This window comes from Salvelinus fontinalis, chromosome 24 (genome assembly GCF_029448725.1).
Source record: "Salvelinus fontinalis isolate EN_2023a chromosome 24, ASM2944872v1, whole genome shotgun sequence".
Lineage (NCBI taxonomy): Eukaryota > Metazoa > Chordata > Actinopteri > Salmoniformes > Salmonidae > Salvelinus > Salvelinus fontinalis.
The window spans coordinates 3,410,289-3,422,831 of record NC_074688.1 but is presented as its reverse complement, the minus strand read 5'-3'; the positions used below and the strand labels follow the sequence as shown (position 1 = coordinate 3,422,831).

Below are 12,543 nucleotides of genomic sequence, written 5' to 3'. Positions count from 1 at the left end.
GACTGGAGGCGTGGTTTAGTAGGGCCGAGGCTTTCAGATAGTTATTTTTGGCCACCTGTGAGAGTAAATGTCATTCCAGTTAATCTGTTCTGTTGTTTTGTCAACATGTTTAAGGTTGAGCACTGACACTTTTGTAGCTTAATGAGTCTTACACAAGTTGAGTTCCTGAAGTGCCTATGCATATCCCAATGTTGGAATAGTTATCACTTTGTTATGGTATTAAAATAATAACGTTATTGATTATATATTAAAATATGCAATGTGATAAAATAATGCAGTGTACAAACATAACAAAATTAATAGGAATGACATTTAATCTCACGGGTGGCCAACAATACCCATCCGAACGCCACACCTCCAATAAGCCACTCCTCCGGACAATAACCATTAAAAAATTATACGCACATCCTTGAAAACTTAGGTGGTGGGCTAATAAAGAATACTTGTAAAGAACAGGAAGGACCACACACTGTTTATGCTCCCAATTCGCTGCATTATTGACAATGTTTCGAACCGAAATGGATCTTAGTCCGGGTCAAACAGACTGAGTGCTCACATCCCAAAATATACACATTTCACCTCACATGACCATTACGCACATGACACATGGAGGGTGTGGAAACAATTCAATTCACTTTTGCACAATAAAATGCATGTACAAAATTATGTTGGAAACTGTTGGAATACCCGCCCAGATGACAATGCCACGCAGGATGTACGGTGGCCGTAGATATACTGCAATAGCAGAGACCCATTTCAAAAACAACTTGTGTACCTCTAATCATTTGGTATCAATGAGATGAGCACATGCAGGGGTTACAGAGAATCGAATATGTACATACAGTATGTACATAAAGGACCAAATGGAGACATGGATGGGCAGACAAATCAACGTAACAGATTCATGTCAGAAATGGTCTGATATTAAACTCTTGGTTCAGATCTTTAGGAGACATGGCGGACAAACGGTGAATCCAATACAGTTCTCGTTTACAGTCATAGATTATCAGTATCCCCCCCCCCCCCCTCCTAGGGGTCTTAACATGTTCGATACCGATGTACAGCATCTCTAAGAGCTGATGTCGTGACGAGCCTCTATGAAATGCGCAGCCACAGGGTTTCTCTGGTCAAGAGTCCTGATATTACTCCTGTGTTCCGCTATTCTTGTTTTTCAGAGCTGGTTTCGTTTTTCCTACATAGCATAGACCACACATACACTCGATCAGGTATACCACATTGTTTGTAGAGCACGTAATGATGCCCTTAATCTTAAATGGCGATTGAACATTGTGCATTTGTTCGTAAAGTTACACTGGGTACATCGGCCACATCAGGATGGTGCAACGTGGTACCGGTTGAAGATCAGACCTCACCACCATTTGGCTGATCTTGGGGGCGCATGTGAAGACTTTCAGCGGGGGTTCTTTAAACTTATTTTCCAGGTGTGGAACAATGCTCAAGATCTGGCAGTGTTTTTAATGATAGGGTCGAACTGTTTGCGAAGTGGGGAGTACTGAAGGAAGCATTGAACTTGGTTTGAGCGTGCGGCTGTAATCCTGGGTCATATTCTTGTAGCGGTCCCTCGCATCATGCAGCCACTCCCTAGTGGCGCAGCGGTCTAAGGCACTGCATCTCAGTGCTTGAGGAGTCACTACAGACACCCTGGTTCGATTCCAGGCTGTATCACAACCGGCCGTGATCGGGAGTCCCATAGGGCGGCTCACAATTGGCCCAGCGTTGTCCGGGTTTGGCCGGTGTAGGCCGTCATTGTAAATAAGAATTTGTTCTTAACTGACTTGCCTAGTTAAATAAAGGTTAAATAAAAATAAAATGCAGATCTGATTGAATCCTGACCTTATATTTTGGGTTCTGATGGGGTACAACAGTTGAACTAAGCTCATGAGGCATTTCTAAGTTATATTTGGGTATATATCAGGGCTCTCCAACCCTGTTCCTGGAGAGCTACCATTCTGTAGGTTTTCACTGCAACCACAAGCCCTAGTATAGATCAATAAAAAGTTGTTAAAAAGATGTACCATTAGCAGATTGCCCCGTTATGGTCAAAACAGGGCGGTACATTCCAAATCATTTACCCTTGTTGACGTTGAGAGAAAAAGCGCCGTGACTTGAATAAACATACCTTTAAGAAGTACGCCATGCTCAACCACACGATCAACAAGACGCTCTTCTTTAAGAAATACCACCACCGCTTTATTCATCCGTGACGCATAAGCAACATTCTCATATCCTACCTTCTCTCCTACGGCGACCAGAAACTCCTCCACCGTGATAGTAGCTTCAGTAACACACCTGAAGCCGTGCCGAAGTGACAGGGACGGCGTCCCTATGTGGGTCGCCACCCCCACCAAAGCCAGGGCAATTCCAACAAGAAATGCAACATACCTAGTTCTACCACAAAACAATGAATGTAATGATAACCTTAATCATGCCTCTAGAAAAAGGAAAACTACCAGGAAAAATAAACAAAAAAGGTAACACAGGCGATCTAACTCCACACCAAACACTGACAATCCCCAGCATAGAGAGAGAGAGAGAGGAAAAGCAGAAGAATGAGAGAGAGAGAGAGGGAGGGAGAGAGGGAGGGAGGGGAACAGCAGAAGAGAGAGAATGAGAGCGAAAGGGAGGGAGGGGAACAGCAGAAGAGAGAGAGAGAGCGAGAGGGGAAAAGCAGAAGAGAGAGAGAGAGAGGAAAAGCAGAAGAGAGAGAGGGAGAGGAACAGCAGAAGAGAGAGAGAGAGAGAGAGGGGGAGAGGAAAAGCAGAAGAGAGAGAGAGGGAGAGGAAAAGCAGAAGAGAGAGAATGAGAAAGAGAGGGAAAGGAACATCAGGAGAGAGGGAGAGGAAAAGCAGAAGAGAGAGAGCGAGAGGGGAAAAGCAGAAGAGAGAGAATGAGAAAGAGGGAGAGGAACAGCAGAAGAGAGAGAGAGGGAGAGGAAAAGCAGAAGAGAGAGAATGAGAGAGGGAAAGCAAAAGAGAGAGAATGAGAAGGAGAGGGCGAGGAACAGCAGAAGAGAGAGAGAGGGAGAGGAAAAGCAGAAGAGAGAGCGAGAGAGAGAGAGCGAGAGAGGAAAAGCAGAAGAGAGAGAGAGAGCGAGAGAGAGCGAGAGGGGAAAAGCAGAAGAGAGAGAATGAGAAAGAGAGGGAGAGGAACAGCAGAAGAGAGAGAATGAGAAGGAGAGGGCGAGGAACAGCAGAAGAGAGAGAGAGGGAGAGGAAAAGCAGAAGAGAGAGAATGAGAAGGAGAGGGCGAGGAACAGCAGAAGAGAGAGAGAGGGAGAGGAAAAGCAGAAGAGAGAGGGAAAGCAGAAGAGAGAGAATGAGAAAGAGAGGGAGGGGAAAAGCAGAAGAGAGAGAGGGAAAGCAGAAGAGAGAGAGAGAGAGAGAGGGAAAGCAGAAGAGAGAGAGAGAGAGAGAGGGAAAGCAGAAGAGAGAGAGAGAGAGAGAGGGAAAGCAGAAGAGAGAGAGAGAGAGAGGGAAAGCAGAAGAGATAGAATGAGAAAGAGAGGGAGGGGAAAAGCAGAAGAGAGAGAGAGAGAGAGAGAGAGAGAGAGAGGGAGAGGGAGAGGAAAAGCAGAAGAGAGAGAATGAGAGAGAGGGAGAGAGAGAGAGGGAGGGGAACAGCAGAAGAGAGGGAATGAGAAAGAGGGGAGTAAACAGCATTTAGTCTCCTTGTGCATTAAGGATGAGCAGTGTGTGTGTGTACCGGTACTTCGTCAGGGGATCTGACATGATCCCTGTAATGTGTTCGTCAAGATAAAACCCTCACATTACACCGTGTTACTTATTGATGCTCCTCCTAACCCACTCTAACACAAGGAGATAGAGAGGCGACATGATTATAGTGTGCGTGTGTGTGTTTATAGTAATGTGTTTATATTTAGCTCTACATTTTTTGCAAGAGTTACATTTTTTTTTAAATATAGAAATTGAATATTTAAAGAAGAGCTTGGTTGGAGAGGCCACCTACTTTAATAACAGCAGATGATGGGAAACTAAAGGCATAGAAACAAGTGACTTGGTAATAGGAAGTACATTTATTTCCATGACAGCTTTAAAAAGCAATTTTTGGATTGACCAATGTAGATATTTTCAAATGCATCCAAATTAAAAGTTTTATCACAGAATTTCTATTTGAAATCTTTTGGACATCATAGCAATCGTGCGGGAATCCTATTTGAGTCAGAAAAGGTTGTCCATATGATAGCTAAGATATATAAAACCTTACAAGCATATCCAACTGACAATCTCTTAGAAATAAATATAAACTATTGGAAGATTTAAAAAATATCGGATATTGGCACAAGATGGAGGGAATGTGGTAACAGCTAACGAACATTATGAAATTCTACAGCACAATGGCAGAGTCATGTCTGAAGTGTAAAAGTACTAAGGACTCAATGATGAATGCCTTCTGGGAATGCTATGAAGTCCAAACGTTACGGGCGGAGTTGGAAAGATGGCTGCCAGAAGTATTACAGTGTAAACGCGTTTTTAATTCGCATATTTCAAGACATGGCATATGAGGGTGCAGTGAGATACCCGATTGTATTGGACGATACTTTGCTCATCATCTTCAAAACTGGAAATCAACCAATCCTCTGTCATTCACGCAATGGAAAGGTCAAATCGCTTTACCATCTAAACGTTTTAAAGTGTGTGGGCGACGGAGAGAAACAAAATCGTGCGAAAGGTGATACAGGCGCCGGAGATAGGGGTGAAGGCTATTGGGTCTGGGCAGGAGTGGTGTAGCTGGTGTTTGTATGATGTTGTCGTTTGTATGTGTATGTTTTTGTATTGTTTATCAAATCAAATCGTGTACATATATTTTAAAAAAGGCATTGTAATGGTGTGCGTGTGAGAGGTGTGTGTGTGTGTGCGTTGCTGTCACACAGATGCTGAAGACCATAATCCTGGAAGATATACAGGCTTCCTAAAATGGCCTGCTCCTCCCTGTTGATTAGTTCCAAGATAACACCCTGAACGTATTCTATGGATTCCACTAAACTACTAAACATTACAGTTTATATGTGTGTGTGTGTGTGTGTGTGTGTGTGTGTGTGTGTGTGTGTGTGTGTGTGTGTGTGTGTGTGTGTGTGTGTGTGTGTGTGTGTGTGTGTGTGTTTGTTTGTGTGTGCGATAGTTAGTTAGGGTTTGTCGGTATCCAGATTGTCATACTGTTTCTGTACCATACCGGGGTATATGGGATTACCGGAAGTGCTGCACAAACCAATGTAGTCAACAGGGATCTTGATCCAGGAGGGGGATTGAATGTCTCTGCTGTAACCAAGAAGCTTGATCTTGACATCTCGCCACCAAATGCATAGCTGGAGCCCTGAGCTGGATGTCATTTATTTGACACATATTAGATTTCCTTTTATAGTTCTACTTTAATAAGCAGTGGCGGAGCACACACCCCTGCAGCAACCCAAATGATGATCAACGGTATACCGACAAAGCCTAGTGTTAGCGGTGTTTGTTCACCGGCATCCACCCACAACGGCTAATAACCCGTCCGCAACCTCCTGACTCTATGTCATAAAGTGAAAATGTAGAAAATGTGCTCTGAAGTTCCCTTTTTTCTCTCGAACATTTATTGAATTATGGCGGGTTTTTTCACTGCTTTTGACCAGGGCCCATAGTCCTCTGGTCAGAAGTGTTGCACTATGTAGAGAATGTCACGTTTAGAGATGGATTGGACCAAGGTGTAGCGTGGTAGACGTACATCTTTCTTTTATCTAAAGGAAACCGAAAAAACAACAAAATACAAAACGAACGTGAAGCTACATGCAGTGCAGAAAGCAACTACACACAAACAAGATCCCACACCTAAAGGTGGGGAAAAAAGGCTGCCTAAGTATGATCCCCAATCAGAGACAACGATAGACAGCTGCCTCTGATTGGGAAAAATACCCGGCCAACAAAGAAATAGAAAAACTAGAATGCCCACCCAAATCACACCCTGACCTAACCAAATAGAGAAATAAAAAGGCTCTCTAAGGTCAGGGCGTGACAGAGAAGTGTTTCTTAATCCTGGTGCTGGGAACCCAAAGAGGGACGCATTTTAGTTTTTGCCCTCTAGCACTACACACCAGATTCCATTAATCGACTCATCATTAAACCTTTGAATAGTGGAATCAGGTGTGTAGTGCTAGAGGGCAAAAACTAAAATGTGCCCCTCTTTTTCGGGTTCCCATGACTGGGATTAAGAAACACTGATGTAGGGACGCTGCCAGAGGCTGTGGCTCAGTCCAAAAACAACTCCAGAAACAAACCCTCGCCCTCTACTCTCTAGGCTCCTGCACTTAACGGACAGTAAATCCAGAAGAAGTGGTTTGGTATATATAGCAAACTGGTTTTCTGCTGAGGAAGGAGAGGGAGAGGAGAAAAGGGCTCATCTCACTTTGTGCTGGAGGAAAACTGATGAGATGGGAGTCTGTGGTTGGTATATACAGTAGAGGAGCAATATACTTTTATTTATGCATTTTTCTATTTTCAGACTTTTTCACCCAGCACTTAGTGTAATATATTGTGGTGTGAGGATAATAGCATTGCTTTCAGGTATTTCTGCCCTGTGATACAGCGTATCCCTATACCAGAAATCTATCTCATCGGGGAATTAGGATCACTCTTATGTATACAGTGTGTGTGTGAGTGGGAGCAAGCGTGTGTGTCCGGATAGAGTTTAGATATGAGCCAGACCTTGTTTCTGGTGCTGCTTGACATTTCATTTGAAAGTGCCAGAAAGGGAGAACGATCAAACTGGGTTCCTGTATTCTGTGGAGTGCAGAACATGGGAATTATAGCAGATTCCTGCTGTGTGTGTGTGTGTGTGTGTGTGTGTGTGTGTGTGTGTGTGTGTGTGTGTGTGTGTGTGTGTGTGTGTGTGTGTGTGTGTGTGTGTGTGTGTGTGTGTGTGTGTGTGTCCATGTGCGTGTGTGTTCTCAATATTGGTCAATAAGGCAGTGCCTGCAGACTCCAGTCACAAGGCAGAGCTCAAAGTTAGAAGGCAACGCCAGGCTTACGATGTGACACAGAAATGCTAACCTTTTGAACCTGGGTCATATTCATTTGTGCAAACCGTAGCGAAATGTTTTGCAATAGGGAAAACGAAAAACATCCATTTCTTGTTGGACAAATTCAGGTAGGTCCCGCCCCGTTTCGGCCCATTTGCTTCCTCGTGAATATATCCCAGTCCTCATCTCCTTAGACAGTGCACTTAACCATGAGGACCTGGAGAGCACGTCTGTGTCCTCCAGGTAAACGCTGGGTAGACAGTCTGGCCCCTTGTATCAGACCCACTGTCACAGGCCTGACTGGAAACCCAGCAGGGCAGCAGCAGCAGACTCAACACAAGATAATAGCATCCTCACACAGTAAAACCCCTAACCCAAATCAGTGGCCTTATGGTTAGAGTGTCTTCCCTGAGATTGGAAGGTTGGGAGTTCTCCTTCTCAATGCCTAGTCTCTGTTGGTCCAATCAGTCCTTTTTCTGGGTTATTTATTTTTCTTTTAAAGGGAGTTGGTCAGTCCCATCCCTCTCATATTTATTGGACAGGATAGAGAGAGTATGTTCAAATAGCACTTTTCCAGATTCGAACCCGTGCTGCAGCGGTACAAATGTCCCAGAGGCAGCAGCTTAGACCACTAGACCACCTTAGGCCGTCCTTTCTGACTCTCAGGTGCCCAGTAAACTGTCTGTGACTGCTGGACAGATGCGATACCATAAGCTGTAATGAACTTGTAGGGAAATTTTCACATGCTTCACTTTCCTCAATAGTGCTAAAACTCAGGGAGTCCCTCCCTCTTTGTTTTCTTTCGAACCCTGGTAGCCCTATAATTACTGTAGTAGACACATCCATCTCTCGCTCTCTGTTCTCCCTCTCCCCCTCTATATCTCTGTCTGGCTCTCCATCCTCTCCATCTCTTGCTCACACGCTAGGGCTGTGGCGGTCATTCAATTTTGTCCGCCGGGTTATTGTCGTGCAAAAGTGTTTGGCCGTTAATTAAGATACTTAGGTTTAGCATCTCCAGGCCTCCGGGCATATAAACCGCATGCAAGCCGCTGATGCACGCCTTTTGGAGCGTTTACATAAAAATAAAAAGTCTAATAAATCAATTAAATATACACTATCACAGTAAATCAATGTTTTATTTTAGGCAGGTTTAAATAAACATGATATGAAGAAAATGTATTTTAGAAGAACAGAATATGAGTTGGTCTACTGTATGTTATCTGGCTATGTACCATGCCATAGGCTGTAGGCGTGTTCATTTAGCTGACAAGATATGCTTATAAATCCCGTGCCATTATTTTATATTATATGATTTTATAGTAAGAATAATATAATTGAACTCAGCTAAATAAAATAGAAAGGATATTTGTCCCATTCCGGGAGCGAGTACGCATACGAAGTGGCTACGTTGAGTGTCAAAAGTGATCATTTGAAACAAGTCCTATGTGCTAGATTTAGAGTTATTTGGCAACTTCAGTTGTGAATGATCCAAACCTTAGAATGACTTAGAAATCAAAACATAAATGGGTCGCCTGATGCGACTGAAAGTCGCTAAAGAAAGCTTGCGCTCTGTTCCTTGCCTCAGGCTGCACACGCTGTTCTCTCATCAAGTGGTCCTATTTTCACCCGTCAGACTATTCCCAATTAAATTTAGTCTTTGCTAATATGTCAAATTTGTTTCAATTTAGAATGGCCCATTATCAAATGGGCAGAGCCAGGGGGGGAAAAGACTGCTGGAGAAAGGAAGGAAGCAAAGAGAGGAGATGGAAACACATGGTGTGGAGAAATTCTGTAGCTGAAGGTAATGTCAGCCTATTAATTATGAAAATATAACAAAATCCCTATTACTAGGCTATTCAAAATCCAATACAAATCCACTATAATTGTAGGCTACCTGCTACAATCAGTGAACCAACAGCATCGCCTAGGCCTAAACGTTCTCTCTAAGACTCATGGATAGAGAGTTTGGAGCGTAGCATGAGGTAACCAGTCCATCCAGTATGCATAATAATACAGTCCACACTCAAAGGCGATTTACTAGAATATGTTTAATTTTGAAGTATAGGCTAGCTAGAGCAATTATGTACCAATTGTGTACCCATCTGAAATCAGTTATTATATGTTTTTTTCTGCCAGGCATCATATGTGGTAGGCTATGTATTGTCATTATTTTAATTTCATATTTTTTCCCAGGCTTAATATTAAAATCATCACCTTAGAAAGCGCTGTCGTTTTCGTCGTGTTTGGCGTGGAAGCAACGTCCCGCAATGACCGTGTTTTCAACCCGTTGTTGAACTTCTTTCCTCAAAAATGGATCAATCCCAGTGAGATGACTTTTAAAAGCACCATACTGTTTTGGATGTGATTTTAGATTGTATTTGCGTTGATGTCAGAGTGGCTAGATGGACAATAGAGCCCTGAGTACCAGGCCTTTAGCGACCTGATGGTCATTAGTCAGTTGGGTACTACCAATGGATGTCCAGAGTGCACAAAAGGAGATTACCATGGAATTTTACTGCGGTCATGACTCATGACTGCCGGAATGGCCGTAACATGGTCACCGCAACAGCCCTAATCACACTCTCTTTCTCCCTTACTCTGTCCTCTCTTTCTCCCTCACACTCCTCTCGCTCTCTTCTCTCCTCACTCTCCCCTTTCTCCTCTTTTTCTTTCTCTGTGTTATTCTGCTTTTCGGTGCAGACTGCAGCACTTTAGGCACCGCTAAGTGAGTGTACAGTGTGAGCCAGATTTCAACACTCTTAAGTAGGAGAGAGGGAGAGAAAGAAGTGTGGAGCGAGAGATTGTGTTGTGGGGTAGGTGTCTGGTCTGGATAGTTGAATGGCACTGAAACTGCTGATGTAACACAGCTGGTTGTTTAGACACGCATGCACAGACACACACACACACATATAAACACACACTCACCCCTTTGCGTAGTGCAATTCCCGGAGCTTGCTCCAGCTTGGATTGACTTCCAGCCTTTTTACCATCTCCCTCTCAATCACTGCGGAATATTTGTGTGAGTGTGTACAGTATGTGTGGAAGAGGGAGGGAGAGAGGGAGTGCACGAGACCTAGAGGGAGCGGGTGAGACCGGGTGCTAGAGAGTGCGTGCCTGTGTGTGTTTTTGACTGTCAGTTCTGGTCAGCTGTCGGCTGTGTCTTGCTTCGATTGGAGGAGCCAGCTGTGTTCAGCTGCAGTGTAGGCAGATCAGATCAGTGCGGAGAGTGGCGAGACAAGGCAGCCTCTGTCTCCTGCAGCCGGAGGGAGCCCAGCGCTCAGCACGCAGCAGTGCAGAGCTAGAGGAGAGCAGTGGGTCTGCAGTACGAAGCACGCAGGCAGGGCTGGAGCACCGGTGCTTTAGGACTGGAGCAGGGCTACAGGAGGAACCTGGGCTAACCTAACCTGGACTGGACTAGGCTGTAGCTGGGCTTTCCTGAACTTAGCTCCATTAGGCTGGTCCAAGGTCCAGAGTGCCAAGGACAGGTGGCCAGAGCTGGGTGGTGATCCCAGGGCAGAGGACTCTGTCTGGGGGTGACGTGGTTGGGCACCTGGGTATGGGCTGCTCGGCCAGCCTGGTGCTCCTCCAGGCCCTGCGTTCCGTGGGCCGGGCCAACTGTGCCCACATGTGCTCCCGCCAGGACCAGCTATCCCTGGACGCCCTGCCGCCCGGCGATGGCCACGCCACCTCCGGGGGAAGTAGAGCCCTCACCATCATTGTTATGGTAACTAACATCATACTGCGGAGCTGTAGGCTGCAGCCTCCCTTCTTCCTTTGGTGGGGGGGGGGGGGGGGGTGGGGGGGGGGGGGTGTAAGAGGGCTAGAGGGAATCTGTTTGGTCTCCTATTTTTGGATATGAGTGTTTACCATGTGGTTTTTCGTGTGTCCTCTGTGTGTGTGTGTGTGTGCATGTGACTGAGTGTGTGTGTGTGTGTGAAGGGTAATGTGCAGTATTATCGAGGAGCGAGGCATGATGTGATCAGAGCTGTGTGAGGGAGAGGGGCGAAAACAGAAGCAGGGGGCTGGCGGGGGTGTACAGGGAGAGAAGTGGGCTGGGGGCTGGCTGGGGTTCAGTCCTGAGGAATTTAGTTTCTGTGGGAAAAATGTGCCTCGTTGCTCATGGTTCGTCTAGTAGGCTGCTGATAAGATGTGAGTGTTTGTCTAAGTCAACGGGTGAATGAATGAGCAAATGAACAAATGTAGGATACTGTACTGGCCAATATTCTTATGTTTCTGTCTGTGAGTGACAGCGATACTGATTGTGCAATACCAATTTGGATCCATTATTAGGAGCAGTAGGGTGAAGTTGCCCCTATACGCTGCTCTTGGGTCAGTTTAGCATTTTCCCTACTAACGGTTAAGGTTATGATTAGGGAGGGGAAGCTGATCCAAGATCTGTACCCAGGGGAAGCTTCACCCCAGAGTTATTAAGACCGTGTCGAGACGTGACCGCTTGGTTCATGATGATTCATAAATGAGTAGGTGTGACATCAGTGGGGAGTCTGAGACTGATGTGAGGTGAGGATATACCCAGGGTGGCAAGGCGGTGCCGAGGAGCAGGGGTGTAGAGATATTTAAATAGTTACCCCTGTTGAATGGTGCCAACAAATCCTGGCCGCATCTGTATTTCAATGTCCCTGTCCGTCGGACCATCCGTATGCCTGGTCGTTGTAGTGACAATCCCCCTCTCTGTGACGCGCATCCATATAAGCCTTTGTTTCCTGAGGGCTGCATGTGTGACGACACTGAAGAAGTAGAAAAAATGTCAGGCTCATTTTGGCAAGGGGTGTGATCCATAAAGTTTGCCCGGCGACTCAAACTGAATTGTTCCGCTGCTCTATCGTTCGCTACGTACTTCAGTCTGAGGCGGCAATCTTTGAAGTCGTTTGTGGTGACGTCAAAATGAGGGGTGTTGTACAAAACAAAGTCCTCGGCGTTTGGACGTAACCAATCAGAGCAACAAAGTCAATGATACGTTTTCAAAATGTTGCTTTACCCACCCGTGTTTTGGCTCTGGCGCAACCCATCGTTTTATTGTGACCAATCAGACGATCTAGAACGTATTTCCATTCTAGACATCCTAGGGGAGTTACTCAGATCCAGACTAATTGAGGAGAAGAAACTAACGTCCGTGGGTGTGGTGTAGTGTTTGGCCAGAGCAAGGAGTTTGGGCTAGCCAGGCAACCACAAAGTTCTCTCTCTCTTCTCTCTCTCTCTCTTCTCTCTGTCTCTCTCTTCTCTCTGTCAATTCAATTCAATTCAATTTGCTTTATTGGCATGACGTAACAATGTACATATTGCCAAAGCTTATTTACAATATAAAAATGAGAATCTGTCTCTCTCTGCCTCTCTCTCTCAGCATCTCTCTCTCTCTGCCTCTCTCTCTGCCTCTCTCTCTCTCTCTCTCTGCCTCTCTCTCTCTCTTTACATATACAAGAGGAACCTGTCTGTCTACTCACCTTCTCCCTGTGGCACTTAAAGTCTTGTTCATCTGCAGACTGGACCCATGC

General features: G+C 45.3%; 1 protein-coding gene across 7 annotated transcripts in view; it reads left to right on the top strand.

Moving 5' to 3' along the window:
• LOC129821773 (dedicator of cytokinesis protein 10-like) overlaps nt 1-12,543 on the top strand; it is a 175,742-nt gene that overhangs the window by 38,144 nt on the left and 125,055 nt on the right. For 3 of the 7 annotated variants that reach the window (XM_055879403.1, XM_055879408.1, XM_055879402.1), the window contains exon 1: nt 10,174-10,757. The exons of 3 other annotated variants lie outside the window; for them this stretch is intronic. In XM_055879403.1, the coding sequence (XP_055735378.1) occupies nt 10,590-10,757 (168 nt within the window). In that variant the 5' untranslated portion in view covers nt 10,174-10,589. Of the gene's footprint in view, nt 1-10,173; nt 10,758-12,543 lie in introns of those variants that run through there. One more of the 7 variants, XM_055879409.1, reaches the window with a different exon arrangement.